Here is a 27622-nt window from a genome sequence, read left to right as displayed (position 1 = left end):
AACACTCACCTTGTCCGGTGGTTTGTTTGTAAGTAAAGTCACAAGGACACTATGCAAAGGTGCATTCTCCAGGGCCGCGACGGCAAACACCCTCTGCAGAAATTGCAGTGCGATATGTCCCCCACCCCCAATACCACCTCCTATTCCAACACCACCCCCTCTCCGACCCACTGTCAAAGTACTCAGAGCATATCGGTCAGGGTTGTCAAACTGGGTGGCCTAAAAAATGAAGGAAGAATTTAACTTATTAATCAAACAAGGACAGCTATATACCATTCATTATAACTTCATTTTAATTTCAGTGCAAGCAAGCCTCAAATTTGCTTTGTTAAGCCTCAGTTTAAACCAGTATATTTTTTATAAAAAATCAATGGCATTCATAGATAAATTGAAATATAGCTAATGACTGTCATTTCTACATCGGTATGATTTCATTAAAGTTTTTTTTAGATGTCACTCCTTTTTCTGCCCATCACTTTCTTCCTTACCTATCTTATGTTCTTGAACTCCCCTACCCATTTTCCCATTAATGAGCAGAAAGTTACTTGTTGGTTATTTATTTCATTAAAAATAATTCACAAAATTAACTTAGCCAAAATGTAACTTGTTGAAATGAAGAACTTGGCAAAAATGATATTTAGTTGCATGTTAGAATCTTTTACCTATTAGATTCCCCAGAGAATTGAGTTATATCATTACACAATTGAGGAATTAAATTTTAAAACCATGTTTTTGTGCTCTCACATTGAATGATACACACCTGAAACACTTTAATACTGAAATTAATAAGAATCATGCAGGAAGTTATTTGTCAGTATCAATTCGCATTGTAAAGTGAAGAGGCAGTATTTAAAAACATTATTTAAGATATATTAAGAAATTTTGGAATAAGATGAATATATTCAAACTAGGATGATAATAGAACATTATACATTTCAGGTTTATCTGTTCCAAATAAAAGAAATAATGAAAACCTACACGGATGACCAATGTGACTGGTTGTAGCAGTTGTCCTCTGTTGATCCTCTCCTTAGCAATGACTCTTCCCGTTGACCTGCCAATTTCAAATGGGCCATACTCGGAAGAACCTGTGAGTATAATACATGAAATATTAATTTATTTGTCATTCAGTTCTTAAAATATATATCAGTAATATAATACACATAATATAAAGCATGCCTGATGAATAGGTGCAATTAGATGCTTTGGTTGATCTAAATAAGTATTGACCATGGCTTTAATTTTGGTAATAATATTTATATATATGTATATAATATAATTTGGAAATATAATTGAGGTAATTGAAAAAATTGGGTGTCATATGTTTCATTAATTTCCTTACTGGGTATCACTGAATGCCATGATGATACAATTCAAGGATTTAACAATATATTTTTTATATTTCAAGATAATGCCCATATTATAGAGGTAATGTTTTTATTTGAATATTTAATGAACTTTGTTTTCAGAATCATTTGAAACCAACATCATACTGTCGAATATTTTTGTAAATTCAATACAGAAATCAGACAATGGTAGAGAAAATGCCATTGCTTGTTAAAAACAATTATTGAGAGGTTTAAATTAGGCGTGATTTTCAATAGATAATGAAAATAAATTAAATTCTGTAATAAGTCAAACACAAATCTAATAAAGCAAAACCTGTGATCCAAAAGATAAACAGTAAATAACTGACCTGAGTCAAAAGTGTAGAGGATTGGGGCATTAATGCCGACATCTTGATCAAATGCCATTATCTCTTGGGGCAAAACCTCCAATCGAGTACCCTGAAATTGAAGCACAGTGAAGTTAGTGGAATGGCTGAAGGCCATGATACATTATTAAGCAATGTCTAATGATAAAAGTGCAATAATTATAGTTGTATGTGATGGTAAATGCTTCCAAAAATACGACGTACCGATAAAGACAAAAAAAATCAATTTAAACCTTCACCTTCTCTAGTTTATCTAGCAGATATAGAGTAAAAAATGTCCCTTTATATTGAATGAATATATTTTGCTGATTAGTTCAGATGGAACAGTGCCTGAGGTTCTTTAATTCCATGAATATTATTCTAAGGAAAAAGAAAGCACTCCTATGTTTTAATTAAGTTTTAAGAAACATTATTGCTCTTCTTATCCATTCAGCACATTTTTCCTGTGCTTCTTCAACATCAATATGCAATAATGTTCTATCTACACTCATCCTCTCTTCTCCAAGTTCAAGATTCTAATATGTTCAATGTCATGCTCAATTTTTAAGTTTTATCCCTGACTTCTTGTAAAGGCTTCTATGGCTAATTTTTCTCCTGATGTTCTTATTGCTTTGGCTTTTCTATTCATGACACTGATCAAAGACATACCTAGGAATATTGGTTTATCATTTCTAAATAATGCATAACTTTGTTAATATTTAATTTTGCTATATTATTCTTGATAATGTCAACATAAATATATGTATTTTTGTCATTATGGCTTCATTCCATGCATAAAAAATGGTTTAGATATGAGAAACCATTGCCTGATTAGGATTAAAGGCGAAAGGTGATAATATTACTTTTCACATAAGGTATTAAATGAAAGCTAATATTTTTCAGCCATCATGAAGTCAAACAGTTTAACTTTAGGGCTTGATTTTAAAAGTGATTCTCCTGGTTTTTTAATAATTTCCATCGCTAGAAACTGATTGCACTCAGTTATACAGGGCGTGGCAAAGTAACTTTGTTTTTTATTAAGCAAAACCCCTTTGAAAAAGGAAGTTGTGTTATTGCACCCTGTACTATGTCTAATCATAATTTTTTTCTCACCCTTAATCCTATTCTAATGATATTTAGGGATTCTATTTCAATGGATTGTACATTTTTTCTCTGCCAAAAATAATTTATTTGATACTTCTGTGTGCTGACTATAGCTCAAAATAAATGCAGTCAGCAACAAATTTACTTCATGAGTGCAATCCATATATATTCAGAGATAAGTTGGGGTATATTGGAAGTGATAAATCACTTATATAATTATTTTCTAAGCTGAAATTTAAACAACATATTTCTGTATGATGAAAGAAGCAGTACCTATTCAAAAGGTTAAAATATTCCATGGGAATTAAAAATGAATAATGGTTACAAATGGTAAATTTATTATATTTCTTATTGTAATTAAATAAATAATTTAAGAAAGAATTACAAAGGGAAGGATAATGAATATTAAAAGGCAAACAATAAGTGTACATTATAGCAATTAGAGGAATAATAATTACGTCACAGTTGTGGCATCTGTAAAATCCTTATAGATAATTTGTTTTCTTAACTAGTAGCTAATGAGGTTCATTCACTTCAAAAATTTTGTATTTGAAGAGTATAATTCATATATCAAATCATATGAGTATAGGAAAATCCTTAATTATGGAAAGAGATTGTCACAAGGGTTTTCTGGCACTTCCTCCATAAGCATAAAGGTTAGGATTAGTTTAGATTTATAACCCTAGGGTTTTCAAGAAGTAGCCTTAAAATCAGACATCATTTTTAATTCCCAATAATGTCATGCTATAGAATAAAAAACTTTTTACTAATTATTTCAAGAGCTCAATTATTTATTATATTATACTGTGTGAATTTTGAAATGTCTCATCAAGTGGAAATGTGAAATATTATATTAAATATACAGTAGTTATTTCCAAATTTACCACAAAACATTCTATAGCAGTCAGATTTTGCAATGCTAAGAAAATCTAGATTTTTAAAAGTATAATGATTAAATTAGTCAGGAAAGTTATTTACACAAATACAAATAATTACAAAGTCTCTGGTTAAATATTTTTGCCTCTTGTTGTATGAATATTAAAAGAAAAAAAATTGAAACCCGAGTAAAGGTCCTAAGTAAAATATTTTTCCTTCTTGATCTTTTTTTCAGGGCTGGTGAAGTTATGCTTTGTGAAAGGAATTTGAGATCTATTGATCAACTTAAAAAAAACTCACCTCCTCCACATCCTCCCCATCAGGAAGGGTGGCCAGGTACCTTTCATCCAAGAAGCGAGGATTTTGGTCATCAGCATCAATCACATGAACGGTAAGTGTTGTATCAGAATGTCGAGGAGGAACTCCTTGGTCCTTTGATGGAGAGAATTATGCATTACATTTATTCCGATGATCATCACAAGTTTTGTGTCAGAACCCTTCAGGTGCCGGTTTGGACAGTGTATGGCAAAAGTGGGAAGGTTATAGTATTTATTATTCTTCTAATTCAATATCATTGATGAGGTAATAAATATGTAAAGCTTAAATTTGTGGATTCTATATATAATCCTAGTGAATAATAAGTTTATTAACTTCCATAAGGATCTAAATTATGCAATTAGTATCATAATCATTATTATAATAACCATTTACTGTTGGTTTTGGATGGGCACCAACTGAGCAGTAATAAATTTCTTTGGCTCTTCTAACAAAACGCATTCAGTGTATTAAAATTATGCAGTACCAAAACAGGATTGAAAGCTCGTCAAAGCTCAGCATGAGAATAATGGCCTTGCAAATATATTCCCGATTAGAGTATTATTTTGAAATTTGGGGTGAAAAGATATGAATAAGATGCAATGAATTGATTTTAAAGAGTAGAGAATATCTTAGAAAAGAGCGTGTTAAAGTTTTATTATGGCATGCTTTAACAAAAACGTCGGGTATCATAAGAAATAATTTTATGAATGTATGCTAGCGGGTGACAAGTTTTTTACAACTGCGTTTACTCTTCGCGGGTCGACGGGTATCGACTGAAGCAGCGGTGGCCATAAATAACTTTAACATCCATGCACGGAAGAGGTTAGAACGTGCTTTCTTCTCAGCATAGTATTGTGTTAATAATAATTAGAACTTGCGGTTATTTACATAAACACCTGAGACGAAAAATGAGCTAAAATCAATGGCTGATGGTGTCACATTTATGTGGGGTGGATTCCTCGTCTTACTAGCGGTAATCATGTTCCCTCTCGCGAAAATCCTGCCTGCAATAAACACGGGAAAAATTATTTCAAATCGCTCAACATTCATTTTTAATTACGTATTCAAAAATGTCTCCATAATGACGATATTCCTGTAACTAACACGGTGTACTTTCCGTACCTCTTGCTAATAAGTATTTTCCTTTAACTTGAGGTCATCACTAACTACTACTTTCCAAATGGAACATACTAATCAACGTGAATGTTAGCTCGCCGGTCAGCTTAGTTTTGATATCAAGAAATAGATAAAAATATAGGAATATACCGTACACTTAAACCTACGCGTACCTTGCAGATGAGTACGTGACCACCAGAACTGACCCTGAAGAAGCCTCTCTTCTTTTACAGCGACCCCAAACTGAAGGCCTTAATACTCTTTCTCTTAATGCTAATCATTGATATTTCAGTTCCAAATGCACGCTTTCAATTAAAAGTGATGCCTTTTAGTGTCAAGGAATTCGTATATCCAACTCGTAGAGTCCATTTCTCTCCTCATATATGCTTATTTTCAACATTTTAACTTCTTCGATGCGAGAGAACAATTAACCTGAGGTAGAGAGGTGAAGGTCAACGTATTTGGTTTAAGGCCAGTATGCCTTAAACCGAAGCAGAATCAGCATCGGAAAGCTCTCGAATTCATGACGCACACAATGGATCCATTTTTTAAAGGTTCTGGAAATACCGTTTGTATCCGAGTTATATTTTTGAACGTCCTTCGTTTGAGATTTCATTGTGGTCCGCATGGTTCGAAGGAATTGCATGGCAGTGAATGTGCGGAGATTCCTATGCGTGGCGGAACTAATTAAGACTTCCGCAATGATTCTTAATTGCCTTCATTCGACTAATTTGGTATCTCGAAAGAAAAGCGCTACCTAGGGGTTCGGCCGCGCATATTTTGTGTTTTGAATTGTGTAATTAGGTTTCATAGCCGACGTGTCTGCAGAAGAGCGGTGGTTTGGACATGTATATGTTATTTCCCTGCCCAACGAAGCCTTAAATGACGAAAAATAGGACGGAATCTTTATTTCCGGCATTTGGGTTATTCTCTCGCGCTAAGAATTACTCGCAACATCATTCAGGAGATGTTTTCCGATGGATGATTCTTTGTAAAATGTTGACGTGTAGTACACGCACTTCATGTTCATGAAGTTAGATTCTTTTCGACGCATTCTTAAAGGAGGCTTGAGTTGACATCTATCTATTTGATGCACTAGCTTTCTCCAAAGACAGACCAGGCTTGATCACCAGCTGCAAATATTTCAGTGGAATTAAGGGTGCCGCCGCAGAAGAGTTAAGACTCCAGTTCCCCGTACGGAAAATTTACGACTTTTCGACAGGTCCAGCTAAGATTTTTTTGTTTAATATTTTAAACTGCCTTTATTTTTTTCCTCACGAGTTATCAATTAACTTTTAAAAGCGCAGAATTTGCTTTAAGTTTTCCTTTCCGTTGAAAACCTAACGACGAGGGCTGAATAGAAAGGGATGCACTCATAGCAGTTGTTTTATTACACACAACAGTAGAATGCGGTTTAAGGTAGGTTTTGGATGGACACACAAACATAAATTTGATGAATTTCCAAGCCTGAACGAGTACGACACGACATGACACCCTCCACAATAAAACAAACCTTTCTTCAATTCTATTTACTTCCTTCGTCCCTTCATCCTGCCCAATGTGCCTATTATTTTCTTCCCCTTATCTCTCTTGCCCAACGTTCTCACTTCTATCAGCCTTGAGCACATATCGCCAATCAAAATTCTATGTATCCACCTTTCCTACCCCCTTTGACTGTACGCCAATAATTCCTTCTCCTCACCCACCATACCCAGCTTTTCCTCGTTTGCCTTCCTTCCTCTTCATTTTTATTTGTCCATTCTTCTCAACATTACCATATCAAACACCTTCATTTTGCGCCTTTCAACTTGCTTCGACGACCAAGCTTCTTCGCCTTACAAAACCACGCTTCGTATGAAAGTTTTCAGTAATATTTTCTTAATCTCCTTACTCAAAGTCACCGTCATTAACTTCCTCCTCCTTAAAAATCCTTTGCCTAGGGCTATTTTTTTAATATGCCCCTGCTATTTTTACTAACCTCGTCACGTCGGATAATTCGATTGAAAATGATGACCGAAAAATGCTCAATTGGAAAAATAACAGAACACAGTTTAATTCGCAAAACATTTGCTAAGTTTTATAGCTACGCCTCCATTTCCTTGGTGGCATCCCTGTCCCTAATTAGGCAAAAGTCGAGGATTGTAGTGTCCGTCAAGATGCACGTGGAAATTATTAAAATCTCTCAACCCTCCCTTCCTCTTCGCTAGGCTATTTCCGTTTCAACCTAATGATCTAACGGGGTGTAAAGATTTCTCAACCCTGATACTGCTGTTGCTTAGCGAGGCAGATTTTACTTTATCTTTACTTTTATGGGATCGAATCATACAGAAAAATACTTTTCTGTAAGCTCAGTTCTTCGGTAGTGCCCTTGTCGGATTGACGGAACAGCGCAGCACAATATTCGAGGGTTTTAAAACTTGTCATAAGTATTTAAGTACATTTATCTAAGTAAAGTGCATCTCATTCACATAATTGTCATCTCATCAAAACACTGATCTACTCATAAAGTATATCTCAAAATTCTTCTGACGTGTTTTTTACGAGATTTTTCTTATATTCGAACCGATTACTTACCATTCGCAATCATTTAATGCAAACTATGTTCTGTGGAATGTCAGATTTCGGTAAGATTTGTGAAAAATAGTGAAATCCCTATTCGCTCATGATTGCATCGAGAGCTATTTTGAAAAATTTAACTTGACCCTTTAGTTTCCTCAAGGGAAGGAGCATTTATATATATTTTTTCAAAACTCGCGCTTCTACGTCGGGGAAAATAAAACCGTAATATTAAGCATTGTACGGGTCCTGAGCACACGGACATGCTTCGAGCACCGCACCCCTTTCAGAGACGACTTCGCCTTGCACCGTTAAGGGCAAAGGATTCGGTTCTGTGGCTACACGTCACGAGACCTTGGAGGAGATGGTCTTTATTGCTTACATTTGGGATAGGCGATTTGGTTAATCCGCGCCAAATTTAAAGGATATTTGGCAAACTGTCAAGGCGATATAAGCCCACCACTCACTGCGACGTTAAAATCTTAATGGTGTTTCGGCGTGAACTTTGGCTCGAGGATGGGTGTTGTGTATCGATTGCTTAATATTCGGAGGCATTCAAAAGGGAAAGGAAACCTTGCGTGATGAAAACAAGAAAAACTGCGATGTGGAGAGGACAAGTTGATTTGCTGTAAATGAGGAACGGTGGAAAGATGGATAAGCAATCGAAGCAGTCATGATATATCGTTATGTTCACTTCTCCAGGATGTAAAATCTTTTTAAAAAATACGAAGTCATATTCGCACGGAAAAATGACGATGCATGAATATTCCAGAATAACTTTGCATTTATGCCAATTTTTTTCCTTGTCGAGTGTCGGATATAAAGTACATGTATTAATTGAATGCGCCATGAGTAACTGACTTATGGGGTGACATAATGTTAATATTCAAAATGCTTTGGGGTCACTGAGACACTGATTTTATCGCCATCGTAACGTTAATTTGAACAGTGGTAACTAACTGCAGCTCTTCATTCTTTCCGTTGCAAAATATATCCACTCTCCGCTTTTCTTGCGCATTTTTTTCTTAATTTACCCAAAGTTCGCTTGTGCCTTGGACTTCCTCTCGTAGTCTTGCTTATCATTTTGGGAAATCGAACACGCTGCTTTGCTATAGGAAAAATGTCGGTATGAAATATGATATTTTATATGTCGGTGATAAATAATTGGCTATAGTTAACCATATTCCTTGTTTTACGTAATATTTCATATAATTCAATGATATTTTCCCAACTAAACGGACTAAATTTCGAGTGTTGAGTCACTGATCTCATCTTCAAATGTTTGACGATATGTCTTGAAAATTGGATTAGTTATACGTTTAAATATTTTGGTAACAACATTTATGATTCAAAGATATCCTTCCTTTCCCGTACTCTGCCAGGCTGGTATACACCTTCGCATTCGATATGCAAATATATACGTTTGAATTTGATATGTATTGCAATGTTCAAAGTAAACAAGAAAATCGATGTAGGTACAGTTTTATTACGTAATTATTCCACTGGAAAAGTTAATTTTAGACTTTTATGTGGACCTTATGACAATTTAAATATCGCGTCTGGCAAGTGCATTGGTTGAAACAATCGGCCTCCTTTCACTCCGAAATTCAAGGCCAGGACGTCCGCATTCAATCGATTACAAATGAAGCAGGAGTTACGGGTCAGAGATTTCACCGGAATATGTCGTAATTATCAGATAGTCACCTCGATTGCGGCCTTAGAAATGCTGGGTGTGCACTATTCTCCGCTACGTTGCTATTCAGTCACATGGTCAAACTATATGCCCCCAACTCATTTGTAGATGTAGGGAAGGCAACCGACGAATTAGGTTATTTTTGCGATTACAATAAGGTGGGAGGTTCAGGGAATGAGGGAAGAGTGGAGAGAAACCCGTCGTCGACACTGCTATTCACGAAAGAAGTCAAGGAGTCACAATATTTGACGACCCATCCTACAGACGAGGGCTTTCCACATGACGCCCAAGTGGGGATGAGGATGTCTCCGAAAATATGTCATCACCGGAATCGGAACCCGGCCCCTCGGGGTGGAAAGTCATTACACTAGACACCGCACCACCCCGATCCTCCCCGCTTCAGTTCCACAATAGTTTTGGGTATTCACTTAAACAGATCGTTGGGTTTTGCGATAGTTCGATGCTGGCGGGTGGCTTTTGAATGAGGTCGCGCATGGAACTAGTCGTGACGCAACGTTTCTCCCGTCCTTCAGGGAGCATCCTCAGGAGTTCGCTCCCGAAGATGACCTCATAAACGCGAGAGAAATGTTTAGCCAAAAGGTGCTCCATGCACAATCGCACTTAAAAATTACTTTGGAATCACTCATTCAATGTTTCAAAGTTAAAGAAGGTAAAAAGTTTATTTGAAAGTTCTTTGAAAAAGGAGAAATTCAATTTAAATTTGAATTTTAGGAATACAAGGTGCCTTGGCCTCGGGAAGTTAAGCACCCAACTGGCATTCAAACCGTCCGTAATAATCTCTCGACACTTTCGCGTGCAACTTACCTGCGCTCGCAGAGTTAAGGTGAAGTTGTTGAGGGATTCGTAGTCAAGCGGTCGCCTCAATACCAGCGTCCCCTCAAGAGCGTTTACGAACACGAAGAAGTCCTGTGCGTAGAGAAAGAGTGATAATTTTATCAGCACACTTACATAGTGTTAACTTTCCGTTTCGGACGAAATATGCAATTATATTTTATATTCAAACATGATGCCACGCGCATCACGTAAATAAATGAAAAAATTAATGATTAAGTGCTAAAGCATCGCTCAATAAAAAATATGTGAGACATTTGATAGACAATATGGCATAATAAGAATCGAATTTCTATTCAATGTCCTTGAAATTAAAGAATTAATTGAACTAGAGCGGTGAACAATGGGAAAATTTTAATTACTTGAGAAATTACAATTTATAGAATGGATATTTAATGATGGCAAGTGAAGCTAACAGTTTCAGCCTTAACTTTGTGGAATTCTTTCATGGTGAGGGTGAAAAAAGAGAAAAAAAAGAAAAACAGAGGAAAAAAGAAAAAAAACAACTTTGCACTTCCACACAAGTGCAAAGTTGTTTTTTCCCTTTTTACACCCTCACCATGGCAAGTGAAGACAAAGAAGCACAATGACAGGGATAGGGAAAATGTTTGAGCACATATTGGATGCATTTCCCCTTATATGTTAATGAGTATCTATTAAACTAATAGTGCAGCTTAATAAATTTGCATTCGTGTATGTGTGCAAACATAATCCAACTACACTTATGAGCCAGAAGGTTGCTTTTGATATGAAAAGATAGAGCTCACCTAATACTAAGCCCAACGGCGTGTTCAATATACACTAGGGAAGGGGGGGACCAGATTCATTCCCTGTGCAACCTATGGTTTCACAGGAAGATCTGGCCGTCGAAAAATCACACAGTTTGGGTGAAGTAGAGGGGTCCCCGGGAATCGAACCCAGGCCCTCCTGTTGGTAGTCCAAAGCTCCGCCCACTGGACTACCAAATAACTATTCATTAAAAAATCACAAAAATTGGAGCTACAACACGAGGGGTTGAGATGGTGGTGAGCCAAAATTTCGTGTTGCCAAAATTGTTGATCCTCTTCGCCGTGCAATTTACACGTCCGCATGCATTTCGGGCGTGCCCAGGGAGTGAATTAAGCGCATGAGACAGGCAGCATATTCTATATATAAATTCTAATCTATGAGAAGCAGGGTTTTAAGCTCTCAGCTGCTCAGGGGGGGCTCGCGCGTGTCTCCCCTGATGATCCTTACCTTCAGCGATAGTTTTCGGCGCCCGAGATCCGTGAAAATGGGCTGAGCAGCGTGAAAAATAGGGAAATTCAACATTTCCGATAAGGATCTGAGTTATATCCTGTTGATAGAATTCATTTGAGCACTCGATTGATTTAGTCTCCACCAGTTTGGATGCGATCACTGCGGCCAATTTCATCTTTTCGAGTTTGACGTTCGCTTATGAACATCCAAAAAGTACACGGTATCCGGGAATAATTTTCTCTCCTGCCACTGCAATTTATTCCACAAAATTTTCATTCAATTTAAGGAGTCGCTCCCCCAGAACGTATACAAGGATTCGTTTGTAGGCTTTGAATGATATCCATCAAGGCATTTCTTTGCGCGTAACTTCAAATGTGTCTTTATCCAGTAAATCTTTGTCTATAATGCCATCAGCTCTGCAGCGTTCTCCATCAGTTTTCAGGGGTGAAGTGATGGGGAGAGAGAGAGTGACAAAAATTTCCCAAAACTCCACTCCTATGCAATTATACTTATGCGTGGGAAAATTCGCAGCGAGTTAATATGAGGGGCTTTTCATGCCAGGAAATTTCAGTAAATTAGTACACCACTATTGTGTCGGATTCCTCAGTCCATTATCTCAGCTGCTCTTCTTCGGATGGAGTTAAATGTGTTTTTGGGATATTTAAAACTACGAAACTGAATTAAATGAACCATCAATTAGATGTGTTATTTAATTGTAATGATCCTTGTAGTGGAAACTCTTCTTTACTCATTAGTTGATATACTCACCGTTGCAATTATTCAATGAGCATATGTTTCAGCCTTATAAAACCCTTGACTAATTGTCGTAGAGTTTCCGAAAGTTCATAAATTTAGACTTGAAGGTTACTATATCTCTGTATGCAATAACTTTTGTTTCTTTGGAAATATCTAATTTGTTTAAAGCCAATATTTTGAAGAAGTACAGTTTTACATCTGCTTGAGAAATAAAGGGAAGTAGGATTTATGGTAGTATTAAATGATTCGTTTGGATTTTTATCTTACAGTATATTAATTAAACTATCGGAAACATCTTATAAGGAGGCACTTTAGATCAATATTATACCCATTTGTGTTTAGTTTTTAGTTGGTATAATCGAAGAATAATCAATTTAACTCGAAACAATACAAACTTCTTCTTCAAATCACAATGAGTATTTTTCAAATTGAATACATATACTTAATAAAATAGCGCGTGTGTGCAGTTGGCCAAAACTAGTAGACGTCTCTTGACAAGTACGTCAATCTCTTGCAGTCTAGAGCTGCTTCTGGTGACTGCCCCCATGGCCCCATCTCATCAACCACCACCAAATCGCCCCTGCTTACCGAATTAGGCCCGTGCAGCACCGAATAGTGAACGGTCGAGTAAGGTCCAGGTTGGTCGGCATCCAGCGCCCTCACTCCCTGCAAAACCCGCGTCCCCACCACTGTCACCTGTGAAAGGAATCGGAATGGCTCATTCATTGGGAAATCAATTCAAAGTATACATTTCGAAGAAGTTGTAATCCTTTATTACTCTGGGTTGATTCTCGGGGGACGATTGAATTCTATACTTATAAATTAATTATAATAATAATAAATGTGTTTCAATCCGTTCGCCAATTGCGAACATTGATTATTGTCAATCATGATATTATATTCAACTATAAAAAATAATAGTATAAACTTGTCATTTGGTAAAACATTGTGAAATAAGCAAGCCTTTAGCCATTGATAAACGTAGGCATCCGTAGCATTTTTTCATCAAGTACGTTTTCAGGTATTTCTTGAAGCTTCAAAAGAGGAGATTTTATTTCAGTAGGTATTTTATAATAGGTAATAAATTAAGTTTAATGGGGGCTCTTTTGGCTTAATACCGACGTGCACTCCTTTACACGTGTGCCATGTTTCCATCAAGTATCATAATGGTGCCACTTGGAATTTTTGGAAAATAAGTGGGGATATTTTCATACCATTCAAGCGAAATGGTGAATGTATAGGATTAGTATGGTGGGTATCCCTAAACATTGAATGAGAGGTTTGCCATGGTTCTGTAGTAGAACTCCGCAGATAATCGTTGCAGCAACAGAGAGGAATATTAAGAAAAGTGACTATCATTCTGCCCAAAAATGATAACATACGTTCAATGCGAATTCATTTTGCCAAATTAGGTTAAATTGAGTGTGTTTATGGGGAAATCACGCAAAATTTACCCTAGTATGAAAATTCCAATAGTCATTTTCCCATAATAAAGATAATAATGGGTGTTAACCAGCCTAAGATTTTCGTTGAAGCATAGGTCTAGAAATTCAATGGAAAGGGAACGTTTTATAGTATTGTATAATTTTGCCATTGGACTTAAGAAGATTTATTGGTAGGGAATTGGAGGTATATTGGCTCATCCATGTTTAGAGAAAAAGAATTAGCAGTACACCAATCGAACACGTCTTTAATAGCATTCCTAGTGCATTTCGTTGAATCTATAGATCGCGTTTATTTATGTTTTTATTCAACGATATTGAATTCGTTTAGTCCAACTGGTTAACCATCAAGTTAAAGAGATAACTTACTTTTCCTCCGAATTTATTTGGTTAGGTTTAACGCGTTTCACCGCGATACATCATCCTTATCACGCCGGATGCCGTATCACTGTGAAACGCGTTAAACCATACCAAATAAATTTTGCGGATAAGTGCTTTGTCTCTTTCATAGGATGGCTATGCAAAATTTCCACGAAGTGAGGTCTTTAACTGTAAGGTTTAACCACTTAGTTTAGTCCAGACTACCTCTTACATACTTCTAAAAAGTTGGGGGTGTAGCATTTAGATTTCAAGTAAAAATTACGTACCTTGACTTTTACTTTCAAACGAAATAGTTCAAGCCACATTTAATTTTTTTAGTAATGATATCATAAATTTTACTATGTTTGTGAGCAATTTACCCTTAGAACTACTAATTGTATCTAATCTATAGATCAGCTACAGCTATTTGCATAATAATGTGATTTCAATCAGTAAGTTATGAGTTTATCGAGGCTGTCGTGTCCTAAGGGCCGTCGAGTTATGCTTAAGGGGTGCATTTCTAATTTCTGTAAGGAAATGACACAGATTTTATGGAATATTTTGGCGCGGAATTTTATAAATCCTTAACTAAATATTGTTTCCTTCTTGATGGAAAACCATAACATATTATGTATTATCAGTGAAAATGTATAATTGTCACAAATCCAATAGCCAGATAAAGACAATTCTTATGTGATTGTTATTTGCATGTTATATAATTGGATCTGAACTTCGTTGTTACTCTGTATTCTACCTTGTGATTGATGAACCAAATACTCAAAAAAATTACTATGAAAATCATATCACATATAGTAAGTCGATATGGCCATCTTTCATCGGGAAAGTTATCATTTTAATTTTTCGATCTTAGGTATGTATCAATATATAATATAAACGATACGTTTTCTAAAACTGATGCTTCGAAAGCAATTGTTTTTATTGGCTTCTGTTGAAGGGAGACTATTGATGGACATAGACTGAACAACGAAACATTTCTTTGCTTCTACAAACAAAACATAACTTGGCATCCAACACTATAATAAACGTTTCTTTAATTCTGCAAACTTCCTTCGCCACGAAAGCAATAAAGACGCGAATATGAAGAAAAATCTTACATTTAAATGGCAATTACAAATTCATTCCGATTAGTCTATAAAAGAAAATATAAACGGAAAATAATTCACCTCGTTTTTTTCTACTCAAAGCATTAAATTGCGTCGTTTTATAGCTTTTTGTGAGATGGGAAATAATGGTCGCAGCCGTGGAACTTCATGCCCGAGACTTCCAATCCGAGAAACACGTAGGGGTGGGACATTAAGGAGGAGCATTGGCGAGAGAGAGAAAATCCCGAGGGTCGGCACGCAAAAGTGGGATGATGAGTTTGGAAGTGGTTAAGAAGGAACTCTTTGATTTCCCAATTATGCATTTGCGAGAATCCCATCGGGTCTTCTCCCAAAACCCTTCTTTCTCATCATGACGATTCGAGAGCTCCAAATGACGCCAACAAACACTCCCGAGGTTTTCCACCGTTCTATTTACTCGTCCCTCTCTCCTCCCCCCTCTCTCCCTCTTTCTCACCCCCTACGAATTCGGTTCCTTTCCGGGTTCTCTACTCAATTGACACCTCGTCAATCAGTCTCTCGAGGGAGGAAGGAGTAGTGACCCAAATAAGGGATAAGGACTACTCTCGCCCTCCACCCACCGTCAACAAAGGCAAAGGAGATTGATTCGCTTGCGGGAAACGGTTGATACCCGGTACAGTCCGAAAATAACCCGAGCCCAAATTCCTCGCGCTTCCATTTTTACATGATCAAAGAACTAAGCCACGGGGTTCCAAGAGTCTTGATAGAGTCGGCGGACTATTCTCGTCGGTTTAGGCTGAAGCATTGATTTTAGAACTCTAAATAAATTAAATCATACATAATAATTCATGAAACAAAGGTGGGAAGAGACCGAAAAAAGAATGGGTAGATATCCCCTGAAGCGCTTTAAAAAAGAATTTGACTTATTGGCATAAAGGTTTGGAAACTGTCCTTTTTTATTTATCATAGAGTTGCGTCCATCATTTATTAAAAACGAAAAAATGGGTCACTTTACCTATGGATTATGTCGATATTGGAATGTATAAATTGGATTAAAAGTTATTAATTATAGTTCATAAATGAACCCAAAATAGTATCAATAAGTTCAATCTAAGGTTATACATTTCCCCTAATTTGCACCCACCCTGACTAAAATCACTGTAATTAAGGTTTACATTCCTCGTAAAAATGTCTAACGTATTGGGGCTTTCCCACATTGTACCGTATCGATGCCAGGAATTAAAGTTTTCTCGGTCAAAAACTTAAAATTGTGGTATGACACTGTAATTTTTAAATAGCTCCCTCTCTAAATATCCAATTTTTATTTACTTAACATCTTCGTGGAATATAAACTAGGATTTTACTACTCCCTGAAAGTAAACTCTATATTGGTGAAATAATTTTAGGGCTTTTAAAAATTGTGCTAATAATGATTGTAATGGTCTTAAATTGTGGTAAGTTGTATATTTAAATAATAACTCGTTAGTCTTTAATCTGCCTCCAGATAGTTAAGCTACTCAACCGGGGCAATCTCACCTACTTAATTCTGTCATCCTGTCTCGTCGTGTCTTTCATAAGGCTCTCCCGCACCATATACCTCTGTTTATTCAGCGGGCCTTGACTCATTCAATTATTTCTTATGACCGTTTCCGTCGTGACTCCTCTGTTTTCCATGCACGACAACGGCACCATTTCCTCCATGTTTTCTTGTTCCGTCTCCCTTTTTTTTCTCCCGGCCTGACGCGAAACTTTTGGCGAAGGCAAATGAAAAAAAAAACTTCCGGTCATCCCTCCTCAAATCCATTCGCCCTCGGCCTTCCGACAAAATTTTCACGATTCCAACGCAGGGGAGCTCTCATCTGGGAGCGAACCTCGACTCCGAGCCAGACTGTAATTATAGGAAGACGGTGAAAAAAAAAGGATATAATCGGATCGACGCAAATTGAAGGGTCAGCGCGGGGGTCGGCGGGAGATGAGTGCGTGGGGTGTTCCCTTCGTGACTCCGTGGGAGCGGAAGTAGAGGATCGGCCGCGGAGGGGAAGAGGTGGTTGTAGGGGTGGACCTCGGGTACTCTTATGCGGAGTGAAAGGGCGAGGGTTGATTGCGAGGGGTTCGTCGGAGGGGATATGCGGACGAATGAGCAGAGGGAGGACCCAGCTTCGGGTTATAGGGTGTGAGAATCGGACGGGTAATATTTGGAGGGGGATGATGGCGGTGGCCCGCTTAGCCGGCAGACGTCGGCCGAAGTGAGCGGTGGTAGTCAATGGGGAAACAGTCATGGGTGAACGACGGATGGGGAGAGTAGGGAGGATGGAAGGAAACCCGGCGTCGGAATCGAGATGCGTTTTCATGTACCCGATTCTGCGTCCCCGCAAAATGCTCTGCCAATCAGGATGTAGATCTCCAACACGCCAGGCTGCGACCCCGTAGTTGTTGGCATGTGCTCGCATTAAATTTTACCGCACAACGCGTCCAGTGAATATAGAGACAATGATATTCGCAATGTATTTACTCATTTCACATCTTTTTTCATGAGGTAGGGGTTTTACAGTCTCTAGTGTATTGGCTTCAAAGACCCCGATTTCAAATCCCTTTGAGAGCAGAGTTTTTAATTGGTATCCCGGTCCTCACGTGGGTGACATCCGGAGAGGTGTTCTAGTGTAGTACACCGCACGTCAGAGGAGACGTTAAATTTTATGACCCCTTGGCGTCTATTCTTAAGAGTTGGCCAATTCTGTAGCTTGGTTTTTCTCCACCCTTCCACTATTCCCTGAAAAATCTACCTCTATCAAATTGCCCACCTATCCCCAATGTCGAAAATTACCTCAGCTGTGTGGTACCACCCCCCCCCACCTAATAACTAGGACATTGAAACTACTTCGGTGACCTCACGGATATTTTTGTTGGTTTCCTCACGTGCGCAGACGAATATTACTTCCAAAGGAAAGAGTACGTGTTCGATTCCAGTTCTGCGACAACTTTTCTTTTTTTCACTAGGTGAATAATTTGGGAGTAGATAGGTAAAATATCACCTTTATATTTGGGGCGAGACTGAGACTTCTCACAGCTTTTTGAGCATAGTTTAGGTTAATTCCAAGAAACTTCGGAAGATGTCGCAACAGTAACTTTTAACGGAGTCATCCGCTAATATGCATTTCACCGGTCAAGGCGAATGCTTTTTTACACTCTGAAATTGTTGCATAGTTTATGTTCTTGAATAGGTTGAAGGAGGGCGAAGAGAAAGCACTTCCGTCGGTATTCACCTTCCCTTACCGAAGGGCAACATAGGTTCCAACACTTCATCGGCCCATCCGATGGACAGTGCACTTCGCTCAAGTTTTCTCCTTCTCCGCACGTAAGTCTGGATTCGAAATAACGCTGACGATAATCGCCACCGTTGGGATTCGAATCCGGGTCTTCGGCGTGCGATGCATTTGAACCACATTAATGTATTTATGACTGAGTATGCTACGTAAAATCGGGGTGATGGATATGGGATGAGAATCAACATAAATAAAACAAAGGTAATGAAGTTCTTTTGACACTTAGAGGAAGGCCAGCAAAACGTTAGCATTTTATATGGCATACATCGGATCAGGTAAAACCGTTTATCAACCTGGTTAATGTTTTGGATTGGGATGACGAAAGTAATGGCGAGGTAAGAAGGAAATTTGAGTTAAGCAAATGAGCCTTTACAAGAATGAATGGATTGATGACAGGAACTTTGAGTAAGAATATCAGTAAAAGATTAGTGAAGACTTTGGTTTGGAGAATGGTTTTGTACTGTGCGAAAACATGGCCATCGAAGCAGGATGATAGAAGTAGATTGGAGGCTTTTGAAATGTGGGTGTGGAGACGGATGGAGAAGGTGAAATGGACCGAAAGGAGAGTAAACAAGGAAGTGCTAGGTAGGGTGGGGAGGAGAGGGGATTATTGGGAGAAATCATGGATACAAAGCATAGAAAAATGGAAATGGATACACATGGAAAAATGGATATAAAGGATATTGATTGGCATTAGGGTGTTGAATACGGTATAGAGAGCAGGACGTTTGGCAGGGGGGAAGAGTTAGGAAAACGATAGGCATATTAGACGGCATGACGGGAGGAAATTAATTTGCGGCTATGAAGAAGGGTTATTTAGTAGTATCAGAAGCAAGGTTGTGTTTTGTTAGGAGAGGAATGTGTCAGCCTGTGTCCATCCAAAACCCAACTTCGATGGTAGAATACCAGTATTAATAATAATGTATTAATGCACAATTAGTCCGTCACACGACCTCAACCTATCTTTCGCGCGAACATTTCAGAATTCTCTCCAAATTATAATCCCCTCCGGTGTCTTCTTCGCACGAAAGCGAGAAATATTAGAGAAAAGAAGACTCATCGGATCTCCTTCGATGAGCTTTCGTGCCGATTCGGATTCCAACGTCACGATTCTCTCCGCGGATCGAATTCCAATATTATTTCTTGCGGTTGGAATCATTCACGATTGCCGACGAGTTCACAAAAATACCCGAGAAGGTTTCTCTTCACACCTCGACACTCAGGTGCAAGGAGAATCCAATAAGCAACGAGTCTCTCGTTCTGGAACGATACTCATTCATCCGTGTCCCATGTCTCCCTCACTTCGTGCCCTTCAATAAATGTGGGAAATCTGTGCATTATCGGAAGAAACTGAAGAAATCGTCTTCAGACATCGAAATAATTTCTAAGAAGTCGATCGATAATTTGTTCTCACCCACGAAATGACTAAATGTTAATCAATATAGAAATGACCAATCATTTGGTGATAAAACAAATTTCATTGTTTTGCGATAGTATCATTCTGCGAATTAAGGAAGATCGTTTTTGTAGGCATTTAATTGATTCCAACAGAATTTTACTTCCTCAGTCAGCTTTTCAGCCTTTTCTTCAACATTTCTTCTTTTGGAGAAAGTATGGAACATGAGATATATGCGCACTTGAAGCAAAATTTCTCAGTATTCACAATATAGAGAGGTAATTTTAGTGAAAGCTGTTGGTTTTGGGTTTTTGCGGAAGAAATTTACTCTCGTCAAGGACTCTTGCGACAAGGATTGTATTTGCTTGAGTTCTCAATTTCCAGATCAGAATAAAAAAGTGGGAGCCTTCCTTCGATCAGTGCATCAGACTTCTCTTGCTGAAGATTCCCTATAATTTTCATTTGAAATCACCAAGTAATCACTACTTGTATATATTCAAAGAGTTTGAGAAAGCGATGCTTAGTGGGAAAGGAAATGATGGGAGGCTGTAAAAACGTGGCAGTAATTTCTTCTCCTTCGATGCCTGTTTGATGGGGGGTGAATAGTCGGGTTTTCAATTGATCATCGATAATGTTCGTGCTTCTATTGGCACTCCTGCCTATACAGTCGCAAAATCTCAATAACTGCTATACTTATAATATTGTACTTTCTTGGGAAATCCGCGTTGAATTAATAAAAATGAAAATATTTCTCCGATTTTGCTGTGAGCAACTTAACATCAGAAGACGGGTTCAGGCACATCTCTAGTAAAAACGCCGACAGAAGAGACAGAAAAATGTTGTAATATTTTATAAAGTGAATGCAAGTTTCCAGGAAATATAATTATCGGCAGTAATTTTCGCGAAAGTCTGGGTTTAAAGATACCCGTTTTTTGTTGAAATGTACAATGCGCTTCAATACCCTAATTTCATGATCCGAAACATGCAAGCAACGAATAGCCAGCTTTATTTTTACCTGATAGGTATTTTTTTTAATGCAACCGAGTCAGGAGAAACACTGTGGAACTGTATTTGAGATTAATTGCACTCTGGTCGTGCTTTCCACTTTTTTATTCGAAATTCATTTCAATACCTCAGGGGTCCATTTCTCAAAGTTCTAAGTCGATTCACAAGTCCCTTGAAAGCATTCAATAGTTTCCGCAATGGGACTTTCAGGCTTTAATTTGTGGAACTTCTCCATTCCGACGAGTAATGAAAAGAATCACAGTTCCACCGAGAAATTTTATTCTACATCCGCGACTTAGATATCGAAAAACTTTGTCATCACGTCCATCACATGTCATCACATGAGGATAGCGAAATGTGTCGAAACTTAGGCCGTGGATTAGGAATCAAATCTCTTGGTGAAATTTTATGTTCTTATTCTATTCGGTAATCTTAAATTTAGTCAAAGAAATCTTTCAAATTTGAACTCTTTGTAATGTACGCCAGTACTTACAGGTAAGTAATGTTGTAATGTAGGAAAGTACAGGCTCGTTATTAGTACTGCATCATATAATGTAATGAATAGACCCAATGCGTGCAAATAACAAGGACTTGTAGATCAAATTGCAGCTTTGAGAAACATGCACGTGGGAGTGTGTGTTTCAGCTAACTCCGTCATCAACGATATTAATTACACCATCATTTAATGTAACTTAGGCGCAAACCACATTGTACATTCATCCGAGCCCATAAAGTGGGCGATAAACGGCGTTTAATTCAATTTTTTTTGCAAATATGTTCCAACACGCATTGCCTCATGCGATTTTATTTATTTTTATCCAAGTATAGTTTTTTAAGTCTGCAGCCGGGTGAGTCTTCCTCCGCGGAAAATTCCCCCGCATCGTGGAAACCTTTCCGAGTAAAATTCCACCCGCTTCCACTTTCGTAGATGTGGCGTGGGTGTGTTTTTCTCTCACCTCTGAGATGTTCAGCACGTAGGGCGAGTTCACGAAGACCGGAGCATTGTCGTTGGCGTCAGTCACACGGATGTTCACCGGGATCACGAAACCCTGCGTGATACAAGAAATGATTAGTCGGCGAGGAGGAAATAAAAAACAGGGAAACGTAGAAATAAAACAAAGAAAATGGAAGAGGAGGAACGCGTTGGGGTGGCGAGGTTGGAGTTGTTCGCGAGTCGGTGGGGAATGGTTTTGAGAGAGCAAGAAGGGTGAGGGAGGAGAGAATGGGGATATCGATATTAATATATTATTATTAAAAGAAATTGTTCAAATTTGCCAGTTTGCCAGGTGGTAACGTACGTACTTTTAATATACATTCATGAATAAAATTTCTCACATATTTATTGTTATTTAGTTTTTTGTTATCTATTTATTTATTAACCCTGCAAGCCACCGAAAGGGTGTGTGGCAGGGGGTGAATACACACCAGACTAATTTTGACCCCAATATGACCCTACCGCGGTCGGACAATGTTATCCTGACCCCTTCTCAAGTTCGTCGAAAAAATTACATATTAATTCCATCTGTCCTTCACTACATGTCTCTAATTTTATTGACATGATCCGTAGTACGTTGGGGATAATAATACATTTTCAACATCACCGCTAAAGAGACTCCCTAAGAAATTCAGGGCGGATTCCGAAAAAAATGTTAAGTGGTGCATAAAAATGCAGTTATCGCATAAATACTTTGCAATTTTTCATAAATATATTTACATTTCATAAATATATTTACATTTCATAAATATATTCAATGATTGTTTTCTTGAGAAATGAATTTTTTAATATTTGTTCTTTGCACCGGGCATTTTACCTCATATTCATGTTTATTTCTCCCAGTAAAGTTAGGATTTCTAATGTCCTTCCTTAATTCTCCCTTAGACATATGGAATATTCTACAGAGGCTGCTTCCTTTTCTTCTGATACAAGATTTAAATACGTATTTAAAGATTCCCAGCACAGTACATTTAATATTTCTGTCGTCATCTCCGTCCCCGTTCCTCCCCAATTCCTATCTGGCAGCTTTTCTTTATACGAGGGTCATCCGGAAAGTAGTACCCGTTCGTGCCGCATGAAGTGCTGACGACGCGAGTAGCCGCTGGACGAGGTCAGATAGCTTCAGTGGCTTGTCTGCCTTCTCTGAGCCAAGTTGCGTGACGCTAGCATTGCCTGTGTTGTTTCTGTGATTGTTTACAATGTTTAAAAAAATTGAGAACGCCGCCAGTTGTGAAGTGAGGGCAGTGATTAAATTCCTCAATGCAAGAAACGTTCGCCCATGTGATATTCATCGCCAATTAAAGGAGGTGTATGGAGACAATGTAATGGACGAGTCGTCTGTTCGGCGGTGGTGTCGCAACTTCAACATGGGGAGGGGGAACACACACGACGATGAGCGTTCGGAGAGACCGTCTGTCATTACAGACCAACTGGTGAGCTCAGTTGACGAATTCGTGAGGAACGATCGGCGCGTCACAATTGATGACATCTGTGAGCATTTTCCCAATGTTTCTCGAACAATTGTTCATGAAATTGTTAAACACCATCTGCATTATGCAAAAATTTGTGCAAGATGGGTCCCTCGCGTATCTCAATGAGCTGGCGGCGAAGGACTATGCAGCAGGAATACAGAAACTTGTCACACGTTATGACAAATGCCTTAATTTGCTTGGAGATTATGTTGAGAAGTAGTTTAAAGTATCCTCTTTCAAATAAAATTTTTTATGTTTGTTAATATTTACTTTTGTGTCTTTATTTCACGAACGGGTACTACTTTCCGGATGACCCTCGTACCTTCTCCAGTTTTGCAACATGTTCTTCTTCATGTGGATCCCACGCTTGTGATGGCTACTCTAAAATTAATCCTACCAGAGTTTCATACGCCTTTTCTTTATACTGGCGATGGTTGTTCGGAGAGAGGAATTAGGCGAGGAAACGTCTCTTTATCGAAAGCGAAGTCGTTCGGAGACACTCAGGGCGGATTTCATCTTCGGGAGAGGGAGAATAATGTTGGTGTGGATTCACTGTGTTTTTTTCACAGTCAACGCACTTTAATTTGCAAAGTCTGCAGGCAGGTACCGACACGCAGACGAATGGTGGAAGTTGAAATTCATTCTTAATGTTGGGATTCGTTGACTGGCTGATGCTTTTTTTCTGTGATAGTTTGACGACGTCGATCTGAGAGGCCGAAGGGCCTGCCAGCCACTAAATGCCATAATAACGAACGTTTTCAACTTCGCCGCGTTGCTGAATGCCTACCGGCTTTAGTAAATGATAGTAGATTGCGAGAGAATCACACCCGAGTCAGTTATTTCAGGAATTTGTGCTTGGTGCAAATTTACCATCAAAATTTCATATTAATCATCAGTACACTCAGGGCGTGCATAGAGTGGAAACAAGGAAAGAAATTTGTAACTTTTTTACCTTCTGAGTGCTACCACCAATCTGAAAAGCCTGTAATACGAGGGTTCCAGGCTTCCCTGTCTACATCTAATTCCATGTCTTTCACCACTTTGATAATATACGATTGTGTAGGTGTCCGGTGTTTTAAGGAAGATCGAATCGGAAATATTTTTGGGAGAGGAAATTCATTGGGTCTTTCCCATACGACCTTTCCTAAAATTATTTCATTCTTTACAAATTGGTTAAGTTTTAAGGAAAGGTATAGAAAAGCATGATATTTGGTCTAGAAGACTTGGAAGGCTCAGGGAATATTGAAATAAGAAATAAGTGACAGCTCTGTTTCTCCATACGCAAGAGAGCCCCATTTTTCCGCACGCTTGCCATTAATTCCTTTGTATTTTTATCCAATATCTTCTTTAGCATGAACGTTGTTGGTCGTGGATAGAAATTTTGTGGTTCATGAAATTCCCATAATTTTCAGGAATAAAATTCTTAGTCTTTTATTCCACATGTATTTCGGTTTTTATTGGCCAATTTGCAAAAAGTTTTGTCTCTATAATAGATATGACCCGAATCACTATACGAGTAGTATTTATTGGTGGGCACAGGAAAAAGTACGCTAACTTCTTGAAATACACCAATTAGTAAGATATGATCCAAACATTCTCTGCATGCTATGCCTCTCTTCTATAATTAACAAACCATACATTTAATCAACATTTTCCAACCTTGAAATTGAAATAAATTATTTCATTTCAATTTAAACTAGCAACCAAATGTTAAATTGTGTACAAATGAAACAAGAAAATGGGGATGTCAATATCGTGGTATGTGTGGACAAAATTATCTACATTTAGCAAGCGGGAGTAGGACTTCCAAAGTATAGAGATAAGCAATCATAACTTTTGTGGGGAAATGGAAGATGGATTCTCTTTTATTTCCATCTCGTGGTAATAATAAAAGAACTTTGTGGAGGGGACGAAGAAGGCAATTATCCAAGAACCAATATTGACTTCATGCTTCTTCATGATTGTCTTCAACAAATCAGTATAATATCGATAAAATATATAATTTCATCATTTTTTGTAATTTTGTGCTAGTACAAATAAAGTGGGGGAGAGTAATAAAGTATCGAGAAAGTAATATGTGTGTTGAAAGTAATTAAATTAATGTAAGACCGTGTGATTTTTTATCGAGAAGCGAAAAATTCATTGATTCAAGGTGTTCCACATGTGTAAACGTAGTTTGTGGGAGGGTCCTAAAATAAATGTGTCTAAGACGAAAACTTTCTCTTTCAGTGCCTCGCGTTATTTTCTTCTCCATTTTTTCATAACTTCTGGTTACCTCCATCCTTTCTAAAAAGCCCACTCTCTTCGAAATCCTGGTCAAGGCGAATAATATTTGCACTTTGAAATTGTTGCATTGTAATGCGCATCAGCGGATGACTCCGTTACTGTCGCGGCATATCCCGCAGTTTCTTTGAACCCACTCTCTTCCTTCCTCTACCCCGCTCACCCAACGTTCTCCCCGCTATCACGGCCTTCAATATGTTATATCACCACCTTTCATTATTTCCTCAATCCACACCTTCTCTGCATTTTTCGAATTTCTCCCAGGAAGGTCCCCTCTTCGCCCACCTTATTTGCAAAATAAAGAGAATAATTTGTTATTATAAAAAATTATTTTAACGAATTGATATCGGTAGTTTTCCTGTGGAAAAACAGATATCTGCATCATGGGGGTGAGATACGAGTCCCATCTACGGCGTCACGATTTACTCGAAGCCCCTGCTGTGTTTGCCTCAGCACGTGAGCGTCTCCATTTTTTAAGAGCTTGAAGCGAGCGACGCAAGGCAATTCGCAAGAGTAAAGAGCGCTCGGAATTGGCTCTCCGCAACTTGCGCTGTGCTAATTCGAAAACGTCCAATGCGCTGAAACATGAGTCTCGGCAAGAGGGCGTCCCTGTTTGTTAAATGCTCGAAGATGGCCACATTATTTGTACTGTTGCCATTTCCTTGCTTTTTTGTAGCACAGGATATTGAGCGCCATCTGGCTGTCGAATATTTTTAGAGCGCATGATGTATGTATGCTATTCTTACGTTTTCACATTGCCACACCCATCAGATTGAAACGTTTCATGAGTAATTCTATTGATAGGAGGGAGACCTTGGAATATACCGGGAGATTGTGGATCTCCTTTGGCTAATATAGTCAAAAAACAATACACTCATCGAAATATAAGGGAAAGCATGCGTAATTATCCGACAGTGGTATGCAGCCCATCAATTATTTTGATATAAATTACTATTATATTTATTAATCACATTTATTTCAACTGAAATGAAAACTCACACGTAAAAGAATTGAATTTGAATCCTGCTTCACGGTAATAAAAAATGCACCTTTGTTTATTCCACTTAATATTTTTTGAAGTACCTGAAGATGATATTATGTATTGAAACCCGTGTCTTAAGTTTAAAACATTAATTGCAATAAACGTAGCTGCAATTTTCCTTTCCGTAATAGATTCATTACACAAAGGTAAGCCTGAAATTATCAATTTCAAGTCCAGCTTTCTTTGTTTTATTTGGTGTTACAAGTTCGAAATTTTTCTTTGCAGGAAAAATATGTCAGAGTTTAAAGGAGGGTTAACTGGATTGGAGTGCGTGCGTTTTTGGGCGTCATCATGTATAGCTGATAGATAAAACCAAGAATGATAAATTATTGTACTGAAAAAGTAAACGAATAATTTTAGGATCAGTGAAATGATTTACACGAATATTATAGGAGTGGTAAGCTTTACATCACAACTAATAAAAGATTTCTTAGGCAAAAATTCGTTACCTTGGTAGCCATAGCATTTGTTTTAAGGGCTAGAGAGTTTGGGAAATGGGCAATATTGATTTTTACCAATTATACGATATACTATATAGCTATGTACTATACTATAGCTATATGTGCGGCGCGGAAAGTGGTCGTTGAAGCAGGAGGATAGACGTAGACTGGAGGCTTTTGAAATGTGGGTTTGGAGAAGAATGGAGAAGGTGAAATGGACCAAGAAGAAAACAAACGAGGAAGTACTTGGCATGGTGGGCGAAGAGAGGGGTTTGCTGGGAGCAATCCTATGGAGGCAGGAAAAGTGGATGAAGGGGGTATTGACCGGCAGTGGGATGTTGAAGACTGTGATAGAGGGGGAATGTTAGGCAGACGAGGAAAGGGAAGGAACAGGATAGGGATGTTGGACGGGATGAAGGACGGAAGAAAGTACTCAGAGCTGAAGAGGGACCTGTTGTAGAGTAGGATGCTGGATTTTGCTAGGGGCCACAAAATATTAAATTAGTTGCTGTGTCCATCCAAAAACCTACATTAACCGGTAGATTACCTAATAAAATAAAAATACGATATACTTTTCGGA

General features: G+C 38.1%; 1 protein-coding gene across 1 annotated transcript in view; it reads right to left on the bottom strand.

Annotated features, from left to right (window-relative positions):
* Positions 1–27622, bottom strand: part of LOC139686878 (protocadherin beta-9-like) — a 130081-nt gene that overhangs the window by 6456 nt on the left and 96003 nt on the right. The window contains exons 5-11 of the mRNA XM_071583954.1: positions 21768–21860; positions 12792–12899; positions 10182–10283; positions 3983–4105; positions 1697–1787; positions 979–1088; positions 10–219 (exon numbers count right to left, since the gene is read on the bottom strand). Of these exons, the coding sequence (XP_071440055.1) occupies positions 10–219; positions 979–1088; positions 1697–1787; positions 3983–4105; positions 10182–10283; positions 12792–12899; positions 21768–21860 (837 nt within the window). The remainder of the gene's footprint in view (positions 1–9; positions 220–978; positions 1089–1696; positions 1788–3982; positions 4106–10181; positions 10284–12791; positions 12900–21767; positions 21861–27622) is intronic.

Source organism: Hetaerina americana, unplaced genomic scaffold (genome assembly GCF_022747635.1).
Source record: "Hetaerina americana unplaced genomic scaffold, ioHetAmer1.1.p SCAF_15, whole genome shotgun sequence".
In the NCBI taxonomy this organism is placed as follows: domain Eukaryota; kingdom Metazoa; phylum Arthropoda; class Insecta; order Odonata; family Calopterygidae; genus Hetaerina; species Hetaerina americana.
The sequence above is the reverse complement of the archived record's forward strand: the minus strand, read 5'-3'. Positions and strand labels throughout refer to the sequence as shown.